The sequence below is a fragment of the Lygodium microphyllum genome, chromosome 16 (assembly GCF_053477565.2).
Source record: "Lygodium microphyllum isolate KBCC chromosome 16, Lygodium_microphyllum_v1.1.10, whole genome shotgun sequence".
NCBI classification, from domain to species: Eukaryota; Viridiplantae; Streptophyta; class Polypodiopsida; order Schizaeales; family Lygodiaceae; genus Lygodium; species Lygodium microphyllum.
The window spans coordinates 32,587,012-32,605,883 of NC_141150.1; the positions used below are offsets into that span (position 1 = coordinate 32,587,012).

Below are 18,872 nucleotides of genomic sequence, written 5' to 3' on the forward strand. Positions count from 1 at the left end.
AGGTTTCAAGTCCTCGATCCTTTTGATATTGCATTATCAAGGCATTACTATTTCCACCACAATTTGGCTTCACTTGTGAGGAACTGCAAACACATTGCCATGGACACATTTGCTTCATTGATTATATTTGAAATAAACAACTCAAATGGTTGTCACGACTAGGTATAGTAGGATTTGAATCCACGATGATATCTTTTAGGTCTCTCCATAGAGTGTCCTCCTTGAATTCTTTAGAAGTGTCTTGACGACAACCTCCTTCCCTTTGCAACAATTTTCAAGAGCCATTATTTTTGAGTGAAGTTGGTAGAGCTTTCGTAAGGTTATGGAAAAGAGAGCAAAAGTTGGGCAGATTTCTATAGAGCTTCCACACGACTATGGCAAAGATACACCATATATTTTCATCATAAAGTGACTTAAAATCCCTCGAATATTGCCAATAAGGTCATCGACTAGGACTGAGTATTACGGACATGTAAGTTTGATCCCTAGGTTGTGCTTCCTTGGTGGTACTAGTCTGTTCACGTCGAAAAATCCTTCCAATAATTAATTAAAGCTTTTTTAAAATTCTAAAATTGAGTTTGTTAGATTGGCCATTGGCAGCGTTCACAAACAATCAAGGTTTAACGCAGTATGAAATCTTCAAAATTTACAAAGGAAGGTTTAAATCTTGAACTTTACAAAATTTTCTTATGAAAGGGGAAAATAGATGTAAATTAACCTTATAATCCCTTACAAACGTTGAGCCAAAGGTTTTTGTATCTCCTTCCGAAATTGTTTTGTCCTGGACGCTGATCATTCATTGGTCACGAAGTTGTGATGGTTTTCTTTTCTTAAGCTGAAATTCTGCCACGTGGATTTCGCAACTCCCGCCAAGTGTCCTTATCTCTTGGAGCGGAAGTTTAGGGGCAACCGGAAGCAGCCGGTAAGCAGCGCTGGGAGCATCGGGTCCACTGTCTAAGCCGGTCGATCTGTGTCGTCTTCTTCTGATCGCAAGACGGAAAGGCAACAAGCAAGGCATATTTCATTTCTTTGTGCTTTTGCAGCCGAGCGATATGGGCATGACTTTCTTCTTCGTTACCTGTGGCTTGCGAGGCTCTCCATTCACACTCTGTGTTTAGGTGAGTCTCCCATTCTCTGCTTATCATTGCGTGTGTAAGATGTATGATGAGTTCCCCTTCCATGGGAATACTGTATATCAATCTTCCTGCTCGGGCTTTCTTGACCTTAGGAGAATATTTCTTTTAAGAAATTTAGGTTTCTCTTTTTACGATGCTAGCTGATGGACCACTGTATTCTCCGCGCTTGTTAAGGTTCAGATTACCGTATTGCTTTCTGCACCTAAGCATTTGTCCTTTCCAGTGATAGCCGTAGTCATTTTCTTGCATGTAAGAAAAAAAAAGAAACAATCTCGTTCGTATGTGCTTTTGGATGATCTTTATAATTTATCCTCCTTTTTTTTGGGTATCTTCTTGCATAAAAAAGAAAAAAACTAAACTCATGCAAACGTGCTGTTGGATGATCTTTTTAGAATTATTGTCAGTTGTTTTTTTTTTTCTCTAGGTCTGTGTCAAAACATTCCTTCTACGTCTCCTCAAAGCTCTGCACGGCTACAGTTCTCTTTCATTTTTCGGCTTTTTTCCTCCAACTCTAATTCTTATTCTACCTGTCAGGATTTTGTTGACTCTGATCATCATCAATCCTTGGAACATCAGGTAATGGGCCTTCTAATTCTCTGCTTCTTGATTTGTTTCTTCTCAAAAATTTTCGATCCACAATTCCACCCCAAGTTTGCTCACTGCACAGCATAAGCTTTTGCTTTGTGAACTAAACTAGAGAATTGTGTACGCAAGTGCTACGAAGCTATTAAATTAAATAGCTGAGTTGCCCCTAAAGTTTTAGATGATATCATCATTAAATCTTACTTAGGCTGGAAGTATTTCTGTGTAGCAATCTTATAGTTGCTGCAACGGGTGTGATGCTCATTGTCAGGTAATGCTTAGTCAATGTTCAGATACTTTCACAAGTGTTGAAACTCCATTCATAATTCATATCCTTTGGACATGTTTCCCATGAAACTCAGTGGAACATGTTCACGTGAAGTTGTGATTCATTTTCTGTTAGCAGCTCCGAGTGTATCATTTTATTAGCAGATTTTCAAGTCAAGTATTGAATTTTGCAGCTGTTTGGGAAATCGTTTGAAGGGGTTCTATTTGTTGAGGAGAGTGCAGTATTCAGCTATCCTATGATTTTCCTATTAAAGTTGAGTCCAACAAAGATTGTAGGGTTTCTTGCTGCACAAGGCATTAATATTATGCACATGATGTCTGTAATGGAGTCATTTTGGTGTGATAATACCGGGGAATTGTTGTGGTACATATGGTACTACACAACAAGTTCTCCTAGCAATTAAATTCAGGTCTCTAAAGAGCTGTCAAACAAGTAGATGTAGCCAGCAGTTGATGTAACCACATTAATAAACTCTGTAATCAGAGTTAATTACTGTGCTTGCAGATGCGTTAAGGTACATCTAGCAAGCAGTGAATGTAACCTCACTAATAATGTTTTCAATTATGATAATACATATCAATGCTGAACAGTCTTTACATGATTTTCAGCATGGCACCTGTGCTACTTCTGATTAATGTGTCAAAAGTAATTGGCTTTGCGGGGATAATTGGAGTTGCTGCAAATGCTTTTTCATATCATCGATATCGGAAGAGGAATTTGGCCCCTTTTGACAATCCTATTGATGAGCAGCAAGATGTGCTTGCTGTATTTCCCATAGACAGAGATGGTAAATTCCAATCTTAATTGTCTGTCAAATATTGACATCACACAAAACTTTAAAAATAAGAAACCTGTCTGGTTCTTAGTGTAGGGGAATCAACATTATATTTTGTTTTTTATTCAGGGAATTCGTTGTTGGGGTCTTTGCTGTGGGTCTGCTGCAGTGGACGATGGTGGATTTTTCTTCGCTTTAGCAACTGCACCTGCGCATGTGGAGGATAAGCTAGAGGATTCTTGGCTTCAGTTTGCAAAAGAAACTCCTCCGAAGGAGGGCAATGATGAGGAACAGAACAAACAGTTCTTTGGACCAGGTGAAGATCCTGAGGCACAGGAAAAATACAAGGAAGTTCTGAACACATCTCATAAAGGTGAAGAAGAGGGAGAGGGTTTGGGATCACCTGAAAGCCCCAAGGAGAAAGTGTCTCCTCGGACAGTCAATGAAGGGAAGAGCAGCAGCACATCTACATTTGGTGAATGGGAAGTGATAGGTCAAGCACGGGAAAAAGATCGAACTGAGTTTGGTGCAGGTGAAGAACCCAAGAAGGATGTAGATGAGGAGGCACCTCTAAAAGCACGTTCAAGAAAACAAATTTATCCAAGTGGTTCCTATGTGGAAAGAGAGGAGAAAGTAGATCAGTCTCTACTTCCTAGGAGTAAGGGTACTACAGAAGATCCACTTCTACAATTCAACCTTCCTAAAAAAGGCAAGAAAGTGGTTAAAATTGCTATGGAGGCTATGATAAGAGGTTATGAAAAGCTTGTTGAGGATGACAAACCCAATGTCGCTGCATGGCACAATGCTAGCAAGCCGTAAGTTTATATGTTCCTATGGTAACTTTACTGATTTTTGGTCAATCCATTATCCAACCTCTATGCTGTCTGCTTTCCAGGCCAAGTCATGAACATCTTAGATAGGCATATGCATGTGGAGTATGGCCGTGTCTTCGCTGAGTGATTGATATGTGGACAATTGTTTGGGTTGTTTCTGCAGTGAACAGAGAGTCAGATTCTGGTCTGATCCTGATACCGAGATAAAGTTGGCTCAAGGAACAAACATCCAAGTATTTCGAATGGGTGTGGACTGGACACGAATTATGCCTGTTGAGCCTGTTGATGGTCTTGAACAAGCAGTATGCAGTTTCTGTTGTGATTGAGCTGTTCTCAAACTATTCCTTTCATATTTTAGCATTTTCACAGAATCATATGTGCCTCGCAGGTTGACTGGGCAGCTCTTGATAGATACAGACACATCATTGAAAGGGTGCGTGCACATGGAATGCAAGTGATGTTGACCTTGTTTCATCATTCCTTACCTCCATGGGCTGGAGAATATGGTGGTTGGAAATTAGAGAAGACGATCGATTACTTTGTAGATTTTACCAGGTGATCTTTTAATTTGTAGCTTGAAACAATATTAAATGCTGTTATTAGCACTCTTGACTGTTATTACTACTTGCTTGAAGCAGATAGTAGCCTGCAAGTTGGTCACTGCTTGCATGTGTAAATCTAATATACAGTATTTTGTATTGAAGTTCAAATGAAGTTTTAAAGGCTACATATGAAGTGCTTTTGCTATCATTTGTATAACCTTGAGGGAGCACCGTTTGTTTTTTGCAGGATTGCTGTGGAAAGGTTCTCCAAATTGGTGGACTATTGGATCACTTTCAACGAGCCTCATGTCTTTGCAATGCTAACATATTGTGCAGGAGCATGGCCTGGTGGACATCCGGATTTACTAGAAACAGCAACTTCAATACTACCACAAGGAGTTTTTAACCAAGTTATGCATAAGATGGCCATAGCTCACACAAAATCTTATGATATTATTCACGATTTGTGGTATTGTAGCAGCATCTCTTCTTGACATGCTCTTTCTTTTAGTGGATTGAATCATGTAATGCAAATAAGTAGTAAGATGTGGGAAAAATCTACTGATATACATTCTTGTGCTATTTCAAGTGTAAACCTAGAAAATATTATTTTTGTTTGGTATTTGTAAGGTGTTAGGGCTAGTAGTAGTAGTAGTATAACATTAGTAGGCACATAGAAGATTGTATAGTTGGAAGCCTTCTTCCATGCACCCATCCACCCACATTTCCCCCCTTTCCCTCTCCCAAAACGTCCCTGCCTTCCTTTTATTTTCCTAAACCACCCACGGACAATTGAGCCCATCAAAGCAGTATCTTCTACAAGAGATTGAGAGGCTGAAGCTTGAGAATAAACCATTGCTCAAAATAGCTTTTTGCAACAATGAAGAACAAGCCTTACAAGATATCGAGAGGGTGAAGCTCTAAAATAAAATATTGGCTTGAAACACCTTTTTGGCTGTAATGGAGAACAAGCCTGTACAATCACACATAGAAGGAGTACAAAGGTGGCCAAGGAGAAAAATAATCCACTAAAGAAGAATATATATAGCTGAGAAAGGTTAGGTTTGGATTGTTGGACTACTCAAAGGGCTGATATGAAGTAGATGAAATTGAACTTGATGAAGTCAAAACAAGAGATTTAGATTTTAGAGGGAGAAATTCAAAGGAAATTCTCCCTTTTGTCAAAACCATCCCATTGCACATCACATAACAAGAAGAAGACTATGAAGTATATAAGCAGCTAAAATCACTTAAAATTGTGGATTGCAAATAAACTTCAAAGTAAATTTAGCAAGGTCTAAGATGCTAGAAAAGCTAGGAATTCGATGATGCACAATGATGTGGTCATAAGCTTTGTAAATGAGGGAGACCCAAGGCCACAATGAACTGGGAAGTGAATGAACAAATGTTGTAAATGAAGAAAATAATGTACAAGATGTCCAATAGTTGGTGGTTCTTGTGGGAGTAGGCGGAGGGAGGGGTCGATGCGTATCCTCTATCGGAGACGGATCCCAAGTGTAATAACCACTAGTTGGAGTAGAGGGCGATGAAGAAAAGTCCTGAAACCACAAAAACGACCTGATGAAGATGATGGCAATTGATCATTGGCAATAGTGGAAGGCTAGGTGACAACGTAGACCATATAGCAGCAGTTGTTGCGGGTTGGATAGCTAGTGGAAGATGGTTGATGGTGGTTGAGACTTGTAAGACAAGAATGGGGTTAAATGATGGGAAGCCTGTCTATTTATAGACATGGAAGGATCCTCCCAATTAGGATTTTGTATGTGGGACATAGAAACTCTCTAGAATTGCTTCCCATTTAATGAAACTTTTGGTAGTTTACTATTTTGAGGTGGTTTTAAAGAGCTAATCAGATGATAATGAAGTTTTAGCTCAACATCCCCTTTCAAGCCCAAAACTAGAACTAATAATGAATTGGAAGAAAAGCTCAAGTTTAGTTTTACCCCAAGGCATTGCACCCCAAAGTAACCAAGGTATCAGACAAAGGGTGCACATTGATTGGACGGTGGCCTACCAAGACTACAGAAGCACTGGTTATCTTACCAAGGGAGTCCAAGTAATCACCCGAGAGAGGATAGGTATCGGATAAAGGGTGCTCATTGGTTGCCCAGTGGCCTTCCAAGTCCTGCAAAGGCGGATGGAACCACATTGACCTTTTTTTTGGGGTGGATGATAAGCGATGGCTTGCGGCCGGCCTATTAAGTAAATATGTCCCATGGGGAGAATGAAACGAGATGGTTAGATCCAAGACATCACAAAACAAATAATGTTGGGCCACAAAACAAATAACCTAACCTAACCACTTGAGGGTGTTGATGATGAGGAAAAATTGATGAAGGATGGTGAAGTGAGGGTAAGGTGGTGGAGAACCACCAGTGAACCCACCAAACGTAAAAGCCATAAGGCCTCCTTGCATGCCTTAAGAGTCAGCCACATACTCTACCTCTATAGGAGACAATGCAACACACTTCTGTAGCCTAGAGATCCAAGAAATTGCTCCCCCTTGTGAAGGTGAATACATACGCTGAAGTAGACTTCTTGCAATCAATATGACCGGCATAGTTTGCATCCGTTAAGCCAACGATAGATGCCTTTTGCTTTCCAAAGCAGACGCACAAATCCTTTGTGCCCTTAAGGTATCTCATGATACCTTTCATCGCTTCCCAATGCTTTCTACTAGGAGGTGCTATATACCTGCTAACTACTCCCACTGCAAATGCTATGTCAAGACATATAGCAACCATAGCATACATTAAGCTACCCATAGCTGAAGCTTATGGAATCTTGGCCATTTCAATCTTTTCATAATTAGATGTAGGGTTGTCTTTGCACTGAGTTTCACATATGGAGGCAATGGTATTGAGAAACCCTTGACCCTTCATTCGCAGTTTGCGTTTTTGCATTTCTGTGTTTTGCTTTTAGGGTTTGTAGCCCCAAAAAGGGGTACCATACTAGACTGACTGTGCCTATTTAGAGGCCACTCTCTCATTCATTCCTTACGGCCGATTCATTCAATCCGTCACCTTTTCTCTCCAACCTCTTCACTGCCCTCATACCCCTTCAGGAAGACATTGTGGTTTGTGGTTCATGGTTCGTGGCTATTTTCATCATCTTCCTTGTCCTACGGCACCCTTGTTTCCTTGTATCACATTCACTCCATGATTCAGAACTTCATCATTCCATTCATCAGAGTTTCTTCTCTTTTCTCTTCTCTTCTCCATGTTTGCCGAGTTTACTTTGTATTCCTCCCCGCAAACCCTACTGTCTCGTTGGTACGTCATCTTTTGACATGGTATCATCTACTCAAACAGCGGCAAATATCCTCCACTCTTGTCACAACTCTATAGAAACAGAATTTGTATCCTTTTTCACTAATTTGTCTATATAATGATTTATTAAAAATTTGTTTCCTTTGCACTAATTAGATATAAAGAAAAGTGCATTGGAGCTGGCCACTGATGAGTGGTCACAGGTTATGGTGGACCCATGTGGTGGGTTAGAGAAAAGATAGTTCACACTTCCATCTATATGGCCCGATTGGGCTCCTGTGACCAGAACTCACGCATATCAGGGTTAGACTCGCACGCAGAAAGGATTGATGCCTTGAAGTGTGGGCTAGATCCGCCAGAACAAACAGTTACAATCAACAAGATGGCATGATCATGAAATGATTGTACAATGTGCATGTGTGGGCTGAAAGCTTGAAATGCACATTTCTTTGCATAGGAAAGTCACATGAAGTTTCTGATACCGTTTTTGCGATGTACACGGAAAAAGCTTTCATATGACACCCATATTGGGGGGTTCCTAAATTTTAGGATGTCCCTAAATTTTAGGAGCCTCGAATTAGCTTAAAAATGCTAGTCCTAAAAAATAGGGATGACATTCTAAAAATAGTAAATTCTGTACCTTGACTGTGCTTACTAAATTTGGTTGTTTCTATTCTTGACAGTATTCAGTCCAAAAGGGAAGGCCATAGAGAAGAGACAAGTGTCAAGACACTTGTCACACAAGTTTCCAAGTGTCCCACCACTTGTCACATCTCATGACATGTGGCTGGACACTTGTTTTGTGCTACTCCACTTTCCCCTTTTGTACTAGCTCTTCCCTCTCCTATAAATAAAAGCTCGTTTTTCTTCATTCAGCATCATTTTTCTTTGCTGTAAACTCATGTACAACACCCACAGATAGCCAGAAACTGGCCCATCCATCCCCATCATCATCCCCCACTTCTCCATTATCAAATTCCTCCATATTCCCTCTTCTATCATTGTTGTTTTACAGGACAGCAAGCCTGTAAATTCGTTACAGCACCTCCTTCTCGAGCTCTTTCTTCCATTTTAGCAACAAGAAGCAAGCCCTATCCATGTACTGTTGATCAACGATGGAGAAAGGCTGATTTCCCCTCTTTCTTCTCTCATACTGTAAAGAAATCAGTTCTTATCATTGCATAATAGATAATGCATGTGTGTTTGTACATCTTTGCATGATCTTGTAAGAGTGAGAATTACTTCTCCTCACTCTCAGGTTGATTGTAACTGAGCTTTTCCCTAAGGGACTTGGGTTGAGCAGAAATACATTCCTTCGGGAGGGGGGGGGGGGGTTTGCCTATCTTCAACCCTCAATCTTGTCTCCATTACTTCTACATTTTCATGGCTGTAATTTTGTGAGTAATTTTCATTTTGTTCATTCTCTTTATATTAAATCTCAAACAAGCAAATATCATAATTGTTAAGCATACTACGTTGTTCGGGGCGTTTACAACTCTAGTGAAGGCAAAGACTGGTGGCGGGTTCGGCATCCACTTCTCTTTTTCTTCCGCTGCATCAACATCCTAGCTGGTGGCTGCTCTCTCCTGCGTTTGCTGTTTTCCAGCTTGCGTTAACGGCTGCTGTTATTGCCTCCACCTCCCTACTGTTGGCGGCTCAGTCAGACTATTGGCAGCTCCTCCTTGTTGCTGCTGGTGGCTGTTCTCTGCAACTTGGTTGCTATTTTTCTCTCCTCAGCTTGTTGTAGCAGATTTTCTCTTCTCCCCCCTGTTGTCATAATAGATTTTCTCTCTCCATTGCCTACGTTTGCTGTTTTTTCTCTTGCACCCTGCGTGTTTAGTATTTCTCTCTCCTCACTTGCGTTTTTAGTATTTTTCTCTTCTTACTTGCATTTTTCTACTGGTTGCAACCCCTTACTACTAGTAGCATCCTCTTTTCACTGGCAGCTCACTTCCAGCCCTCCCACCCCTTGCAATGGACATTGTCAGAGTGCAGCGATGTGGAAGTGTAGGATCCCAAATATTTTATTAAGTTCATCATATGCAGCTTTTGTCAAGATTGTGGGAGAGAAGGAAGGAGTCTCACTTGTAGCTTTCTTGCTTGCACAATGGGGGAATACACACACATGTGGAGACTGAAAGCAATTTTTCTCTTTTTAGTTGTGTAAGCCAAAAGAACTCAAGTACATAGAAATAGAAGAACTCTATATATGGGTCTCAAACCAAACTCAACTAATTAAAGTGGCATACTAGCTGAGCCACGAACTAGAGTAGATAAGGATAGCTGTCATCTAGCTATTATTCATGGGCGGTGTACCAACCGCATCTGCAACTGACAAGTCGGTGACACCAATTCCTGCATACCAAGCAGGTGTCTGAACTTGCGTAGCTTCTTTGCGCCCAATGCCTTTGTGAATATGTCAGCTATCTGATCCTCTGTGCTGACATAAACTAGATCAATAAGACCTAGTAAAACCCTCTCCCGCACATAGTGATAATGCACCTCAATGTGCTTTGTTTTAGCATGATAGACTGGGTTATTTGCCAAGTGTATGCTACTCATGTTGTCACAATAAATGACAACTGGCCCATTTGTAAACTGATGCATATCATAAAGTAGCTTATGCAACCAAGCTACCTCACATACAGCCATTGCTGCACCCCTGTACTCAGCCTCTGTGCTCGACAAGGCAACTGTAGGTTATTTCTTGCTGCTCCAAGTGACTGCAGCACTCCCAAAAGAGAACACATATCCACTGGTAGATCGTCTATCAGAAATACTACCAGCCCAATCAGCATCAGTGTATCCATGCAGCTGTATCTAAACCCCAGTCTCATAAAATAGTCCATACTGCAATGTGGACTTCACATACCTGAGTATGCGTCTAGCCGCATCCAAATGTGGTTTCCTTGAAGCCTGCATAAACTGACTTACCAATCCAACAGCATAGCTCAAATTTGGCGTGGTAATAGTCATATAAATCAAACTTCCTACTATGCATCTGTACATAGTAGGGTCTTCGAGAAGCTCACCTACATCTGCGCTCAGTTTCACATTCTGCTTCAAAGGAACTGAAATAGGTTTACAGCTTGTCATCCCATATTTGGACAGCATGTCCAATCCATACTGCCTCTGCAAGAGCCATATCCCACTTGGTGATCTAATCACCTCAATGCCCAAGAAATAACGCAGCTCTTCCAAATCCTTCATCTCAAACTTATGCTTCAATAGCATTTTCACATGAAGGATATCTTCATCACTGTTACCTGTCATAATCAAATCAACATAAATGACAAGTAGCATAATACATTTCTCTGTTTTTCTCACATAAAGTGAGAAATCTGCCTTGGAAATCTGAAAGCCAATAGTGACAAGATACTGTCCTATCTTATCAGACCATGCTCTAGGTGCTTGCTTCAAGCTATACAATGCTTTCTTCAACCTGCAAACAAACTCAGGATGAATAGCATGCACATAATCTGGTGGCTGCTCCATATAGACCTCTTCTTGCAAATCACCATGCAAGAAGGCATTCTTTACATCCATCTGATGTAACGACCATTCCTTTGATGCAGCCATAGCAATGACTGCTCTTACGGTTGCCATTCTTGCAACCGGATTGAATGTTTCTTCATAATCAATGCCATATGTTTGTGCATACCCCTTGACTACTAATCTTGCCTTGTATCTGTTCACAGAACCATCTGCATTGTGCTTCACCTTATAAACCCACTTATAGCCAATTGCATTCTTACCTTTAGGCAAAGGTACCAATTCCCATGTAGCATTTGCTTCCAAGGCATCCATTTCTTTATCCATGGCTTTCTCCCATTTTTCTTTTTCCATGGCTTGCTCAAAAGAAGTCGGTTCTGGTTCCTGTATCACTTTGACCATATATGCATAGTGAATGGCTGTAAATCCATCATATTTCAGCTTATCCACAGGATATCTAGCTCTGGTAGACCTGCGCAAAGTAGGTTCACTCCCAGGTGCTCTCAAAACATCCCTGGTATTCCTTACTCCAGGTGTAACAATAGAAGGAATATCCAACTCATCATCAATGCTCTGTTCTGAGCCACTGGATTCACCATCCACATAAGAGTGACCTGCATTCACATCAAACAGGGGTTGATCTACCTTCTCTTTTCCTTTTCGTGATACCTGAATACCACTATCTGCATTGCTTTGAGAAGATTCTTCTGATCTCAATCTGCCTGTCCATGGCGAAGAATGTGAACCACTGCTAGAGGACGTTTCAGGTCTACTAATATTTTGTGACTGCTGCTGTGAATTCTGTGCAGTATTATCATTTTGTGCATCTACATTATCAATCACATTTACTGTTTTATACCAGCTACTCATCTCATCAAAAACATCATCTCTGCTCACTGTAAACTTACAAGTAGAAGGGTTATAGCATCTATACCCTTTTTGCTGCAGAGAATAACCAATAAAGATGCACTTCTCAGCTTTTGGATCCAACTTGGATCTCAACTCATCTAGCACATGAACATAGGCAATGTAACAAGAAATTTTCAAATGATAAATATCTGGTTTCCTACCAGTATACCTCTCCTCTGGAGTCATCCCATGTATTGTTGCAGTGGGAGTCCTGTTCATTATGTAGACTGCTGTAGCAACTGCCTCAACTCAATAAAAATTTGGCAGGTCTTTTTCATTGAGCATGGCACGAGATACCTCTCCAATATGCTTGTTTTTCCTTTCTGCAATTCCATTTTGTTTTGGGGTATGACTGTATGAATATTGCTGCTTTATGCCATGCTCCTGCAGGAACCTTGCAAACTCATTTGAGAGGTACTCTCCCCCTCCATCTGACCTTAGGCATTTTATTTGCAGGTCTGTTTCTTTTTCAACCATAGCTTTAAGAGTTTTGAAATGCCCAAAAACTTCACTTTTCTTTTTCATAAAATACACCCAAACTTTTCTGCTATAGTCATAAATAAAAGTGTCAAAATAATGATAGCCTCCAAGAGATGCAGCTTTAGTAGTCCACACATCAGAGTGGATTAATTTCAATGGCTTCTTACTCTCTTGAACATGTCTAGGAAATGGTTTCCTTGCCTGTTCTCCAAACTGACAGGCTTCACATACCTTATGCATTTCTGCAACCTTAAATTTAGGCAATCCTGTAACAATATTTTGGGCCTGCATTGATTTAAGTCGCTGTACATTAACATGACAAATGCGTTTATGTCAGATATCAATATCTGCAACTACACCGGTCTCATGTGCAAACATTGCTGCACTCAATTCAAGCATGCCTACATCCAACGTAAACATTCTACCCTTCTTATTTCCTTTTGCTATCAAGCGACCTTTATTTTTCATATCCTCAACAAAGCATCCATGAGGATTAAATCTGACCTGCAAGCTCTGCTCAACCATTTGACTAACAGAAACCAGATTCTTGGTGATATTCGGGACATGAAATACATCGGACATGTATTTCTTTTTCCCATCCTGCATAGATAAATGAAATTTTTCAATCTGCACAATAGGATGTGCAGTATCATCACCAGTCTCCACAAATCCTGGTTTTTCCATTTTCCTTGCATCCTCCATCCATTCTGCATGACCTGTCATGTGGTTTGATGCACCTGAGTCAAAATACCATACATCATTGCTTTCTTTTGCACTTGTCACAGAATTGTTCATGTGCTGCACCATAAACAAATGCTCATTTCTGTCATCACCCTGTCTACTAGAAGATGCATAATTCCCTTGTTGCAATTTTCCATTCATGATGTCATTCTGCTTTTTATAGCAGTCTTTAGCTATATGACCCATTTTACCACAGTAGTAGCATTCAACATTACTGTTTGCATTTTGGCTTCTTTGCCATCCACCATGACCTCTTTGGTTCCCCTGTCTCTAGAGTTACCACGTCCTCCTCCATAGGACTGGTTTTCTTGAGTTTGCTGCATATTCTGATTTCTACCACGGTCTCCAGATCGGCCTCCTCTACCTTTGCCTCTACCTCTTCCAGCATTTGAGTAGAAGACAGCTTCTTTTGAAGTTCCTCCTGAAGAAGATGCACCACCATTTCTCTGCTCCTCAGAAATTAGAAGAGCAATCAACTCCTCAAAATCAGGAAATCTTTCACGGACAGAAATGGATGTTTGGAACTGTGCATAATTCTTTCTTAGACCATTCAAGGTCACAGAAACTAAATCATCATCTTCCACTGGCGACCCAATGGAAGCAAGTGCATCTGCAATCTTCTTCACCTTCATGTGGTAGTCATTGATACTCATATTTTCTCTTTGTACATTGTGCAACTCTTGCTTGTAGCTGCATTTTCCTGGCTTGCGTATTTGTGCTATACATTTTTGACAAAGTATCCCATGCCTCCTTTGGCGTACTTGCATCTTGAATATGCACAATCATAGAGTCTGAAATGTTGATAGACAGCCAGTACATAACTTTCCTGGCTCTCTCATGCCGTGCTTTAAATGCCTGTATTTGCTGTTGATTGGGAACATCAGGAATAACTGGTTCTTCTTCATTTCCTGCAACGAATTCCAAATATCCTTTTCCCATAAGGAAATTCGTCATTCTAAACTTCCATGCTTGGAAGTTGTTCTTGTCAAGCTTTTCAGTGACAATCTGTGAAAGAGAATCAGACGCCATTATAGAACATTGCAAAAAATTCTGTCACTGCAAAGAACATAGCTTCAATCTCACAAGGGCAAATCTGCAAAACTGACGAAAGTGGTAATTGACCACACAGTCACTTCCTAGTGAGGATTTTGCATCAACAGGCAACAAGGACGATTCTGCAACTCCCAATGTCTCTGCGCACAAGCATACGATGCAATTTCTACAGTAACTTTTCACCGATCTGTAGAACAATGGTCGCACAGCATAAAACAGGGTCTTTTCTTGAGTGCGTGCAGAAAACTTTCACCTCCAAAACAGGCTTCGAAATGGCCTCAAATAAAAAAAACAGAGTAACCAAGGCCTAAAGCCCTTTCCCGTAGCATATACTGCCCTCTTGCTACACCGCGAAGGATGTCTCAATCTGAGACAATGCACTCTTGCACTTTCCGAATGTGCTACCTGCAGAGACTTGCTCCCAAAACAGAAAATGAAAGCAACACTGCTCCTCTTACCAGAACACCGCGAACTTGGTTTGCTTTCTTGAGCTTCTTATCACAAACAAGGCTCTGATACCATGTCAAGATTGTGGGAGAGAAGGAAGGAGTCTGACTTGTAGCTTTCTTGCTTGCACAATGGGGGAATACACACACAGGTGGAGACTGAAAACAGTTTTTCTCTTCTTAGTTGTGTAAGCCAAAAGAACTCAAGTACATAGAAATAGAAGAACCCTATATATGGGTCTCAAACCAAACTCAACTAACTAAGGTGGCATACTAACTGAGCCACGAACTAGAGTAGATAAGGATAGCTGTCATCTAGCTATTATTCATGGGCGGTGTACCAACCGCATCTGCAACTGACAAGTCGGTGGCATAAATTCACAATGGTCACCCTGGCATATCATGAGTGGAGCTCGATATCTCAACAGCTTTGGCATCCCTAATGCCAGAGATATGATGCAACACATCATCGGTCAATCCCCAAACAATGATGCCTAGAGCCTTCTTGTTCATTCTCTTCCATTTTTTAATCTTTGGTTGGACTTCGTCGAAGGTCCCACCTTCTGCATCTTTTGCCTCACCATTTGTATCTCTTGCATTATTTTCAAATAGATCCCATAGGTTTTTGTGCATAATATGATACACTCAGGCAGTGTCTATCCTTTTACAACAAAATTGAGAGTTTACAAAGTTTTAATCAACGGAGCATTCTACACACAATAGTTTTCCATAAGAATATGAATCTCTTTTGGGATCAAGATCAGTTACATCCATTTTGCAAGGAGGAAGAGATTTTAACTAGCAATGTGAACAAGGTTTTGAGTGTGAGGGAGAGGGTGTGAATGGGGTTCAAGTTGAACTGGATTGAGAAGTGAGTAAGTGTGAAAGAGGCCTGAATGAAAGGCTTAAGTAGATAAGGCTTTACCTTAGCTGAGGTAAAGAAAAGCTTTTAAATCTTTTCGCGAGCTGAAAGGCATGAACTTGACAGTGCAATTTTTTGCATCTCTCGGTATGAACTCGCTATACTTGATCCGTGCAAGGACGTCCTCTTGGTAGCATGTGATGGATTTATGGAGGCTACACAAGCTACTCAAACTCTCTCTTTCTGTCTGTCTCCGTGTGACAGAAACAGAACCATACACCTTGTTTAGCACCTCCAATGTGAGCTTTGAACTAAGCTTCTTGACCGAAATAGAAATCACCACATGTAGCTTGGGAGATTGAGATGGGGAGTAGATGGTTTGATGAGTTGAGTAGAGAAGAGGATAAGAAAGGGAATGGTTGAGAGAGTATGCCCACTAGCTACCTAGCTCAGCTTGCTCTGATACCATGTTAAGAAACACGAATCTAGAGCTAGATTGGCTATGGTGGATTCAAGTCATAAACACAATACATGATTGGAATGGGAGATTGTAACTCAAGTGAATTAGGTTCCAAGTTTGATTAGCTTGGACTCATAAACACAATCTTGAGTTGACACAGAAGAAAATTACTATGTATTACATTGAAATGAGAGCCAAGTACATGTTTTTATAGCCTTTGGGTAGTTTCACTTTCCTCATTGTGCTTATGGAATCTGAGCCTTTCTCCTAGAGCATACTTCATTTGTTCTATCTTTCAACAGAGGATGCAAAAGAACCTTTTAATGCTTCTCTTTATTAGTAGGCTGTTGGCTGTTTATTGTATTTGTGTAACAAGTGGTTGAATATTCAGTTTGGGGTCTCTTAGTTGGCACTCTTTATGCAATGCCCTGGTTCTATACATTGGCAAGCAGTTAAAATTGGCAAGCAGTTAAAATGATTCTTTCATTATCTCAATGGCACTCAAACATTGGGCCTTTTCTATCCTAAAGGCATTACTCTTTGCTTGCATGCATTCATAGATAGTGATTGGGCTGGTTGTTTTGACAAGAGGGTGTCCAGTAGTGGCAATTGTTTTGTGCTAGTTTGATTTTGGATTCAAAGTAGTGATACCATCAAGCCACAAATAATGTTGTTACTTTGAAATGATCGAACTGTTTTGGATTCAAAGTAGTAATACCATCAAGCCACAAATAATGTTGTTACTTTGAAATGATCGAACTGTTTTGGAAGCTCCAAGAAGCTCTTTTGAACTGTAGTCTTCTCTTTTACAGCAAACAAGCAGGTAGAAGAGCAAAAGTTGGGGTGTCACATCATGTTTCCTTCACTCGGCCATATGGTCTTTTTGATACATCTGCTGCAGTACTTAGTGACAAAATGACTCGGTATGCGTATGTTGATGATGTATGCCACAAGCTCGATTTTGTGGGCATTAACTATTATGGCCAGGTATGATATATGTCTTGGGAGTTGATTTTACATGAGACAAGATTGTCTTGACAAGTGACTGACTTCATTTCATCAATCAGGAGGTGGTGTCTGCACCAGGGCTTAAGCTGGTTGAGAATGATGAATATAGCGAGTCTGGTCGAGGTGTTTATCCCGATGGCCTCTATCGAGTACTGGTTGCATTTCATGATCGATATAAGCATCTTAATCTTCCTTATATCATCACGGAAAATGGTGTCTCTGATGCAACAGACTACATTCGTCGACCCTACTTGTTGGAACATTTGTTAGCTGTTCGGGCAGCGATGGACAAGGCATGGTTTTGTTACATCTGCCGGAGGATTTAGTAGACGTCATGTGTGTTTTCAACTTTAAACTAGTTTACACTTGCCATTTCAGGGTGTACGTGTTCAAGGTTATTGTTTCTGGACTACCTCCGATAATTGGGAGTGGGCAGATGGATATGGACCAAAATTTGGACTGGCTGCAGTTGATCGTGAACATGATTTGAAGCGGATGCCGCGCCCCTCTTATTATTTGTTTTCTGAGGTGAGATGGATGCTGTAGCAGATGCAACATATGGCTGTTCTTTGCCATCTTTATCTGGTTGTGCCTCAACTGTTAATACTCATAGAATGGTTCACAAAAATAGGTTGCCAGGACTGGAAAGGTAACGAAAGCGGAAAGAGATAAGGCTTGGGCAGAGTTGCAAACAGCTGCGGCACAAGGGAGGAGGCGCCCCTTTTACCGTGCAGTGGACAAAAAGGGCCTTATGTATGCAGGTAGTTCCTGATGCATTGGCCTTTATTTATATTGTAAGGACTTCAGTGTTCCATGCCTTGTTGTTAACCGGTGGGTTTAAAGTGTGTATGTACCTGAAATTGTTTGATGTGTCTAGTAGGGTACTCCAACAGATAGCTTGAGCACGTATTGGTTCTCTAGAGCATGATAGCTTGATGTGTCTAGTAGGGTACTCCAACAGATAGCTTGATGACTAGAAAGCTTGAGCACGTATTGGTTCTCTAGAGCATGTGATGTGACTTGTGCCTATTTTGCAATGAAATCTGTTATTGTTGGTATTTATGCAGGGGGGTTAGACATACCCATAGAGAGGCCCTTTGTGCAGAGGGACTGGAGGTTTGGACACTATGAGTATGATGGCTTGCAAGATCCATTGAGCCGGTTGTTTCGGTCTATAGGCCGATTACTGTTTGGGAGTTCGGGAGCTGACAGGAGAAGCTACAGTACACATGTTTCTACATCTCCTAAAACTGAGGAAAGAGAGGAGCAAGAGGAGGAAGCTGCCAGCGCGTTAGTTGCTACTGCTTGAACTCTGGCACAACAGTACCAAGAACGTCACGCGACAGCCCAAAGTTGACATTACGTTTTATATTCTACACAAATACAGACGAATACAGGAATAACCGACAAGTTTAGTAAAGGCCCCAATTTTGGCCTTCCATGCATGCTGTTTAGATACTCGTTTGAAAAGGAAGACTCTGCAAATGTGTATGAAAAGGAGAATCCTTCAAAGGGGAAATTCCTGCCTCTTAACCTTACAAAAGAGGCAATGATTTGATCCAGAGCTGAGAGGGTTAAGAGGCAGGTTTATGGATTTGAATCATTGATCTGTGAGGGGGTCTACCATCCTATTGGCTGTCCTATCTTCCAGACAAGGAAACCGTCTCTCATAGCAATGCTAAATTACGTGAGACATGTTTTGTATATATACTTTTGCATATGCAGCAACGAGAGTTGCATTGTTTCAAAAAATTGCACTAGTTTGATAATTTCTGCTGCTTGCTTCAGCTTTGTTCATGGGCCATAGGTGATCCACGGGATCCCTATCCTCGGGGTTTAGATCTACATTCTATAAAGTTTATTTGATTTTTAAGTTATTTAAAGAATGTACTGGATATTTATTTGGTGGTTGGGTTTAGTGAAGATAGTTAAGGGTGAGACGTGAAGGGGTCACCTCTTTTTGATTCGAAGGTT

At 40.8% G+C, this 18,872-nt stretch overlaps 1 protein-coding gene across 3 annotated transcripts; it reads left to right on the forward strand.

Annotated features, from left to right (window-relative positions):
• The first annotated feature begins 984 nt into the window (after positions 1-984).
• SFR2 (Glycosyl hydrolase superfamily protein) lies at positions 985-18,667 on the forward strand. Of its 3 annotated transcripts, XM_087695615.1 has the most exons (12): positions 985-1,118; positions 1,671-1,712; positions 2,616-2,794; positions 2,952-3,597; positions 3,779-3,917; positions 4,004-4,170; positions 4,405-4,626; positions 16,703-16,877; positions 16,958-17,191; positions 17,277-17,426; positions 17,530-17,659; positions 17,966-18,667. In XM_087695615.1, exons 3-12 carry the CDS (start codon positions 2,617-2,619, stop codon positions 18,205-18,207), a joined length of 2,283 nt encoding a protein of 760 aa, XP_087551741.1. In that variant the 5' UTR covers positions 985-1,118; positions 1,671-1,712; position 2,616; the 3' UTR covers positions 18,208-18,667. The 3 variants fall into 3 exon arrangements, with proteins under 3 accessions (XP_087551741.1, XP_087551742.1, XP_087551743.1); XM_087695616.1 differs by lacking the exon at positions 1,671-1,712 and having other exon boundaries at positions 1,039-1,118; XM_087695617.1 differs by lacking the exons at positions 985-1,118; positions 1,671-1,712 and having other exon boundaries at positions 2,655-2,794; positions 2,912-3,597.
• Positions 18,668-18,872: the final 205 nt, after the last annotated feature.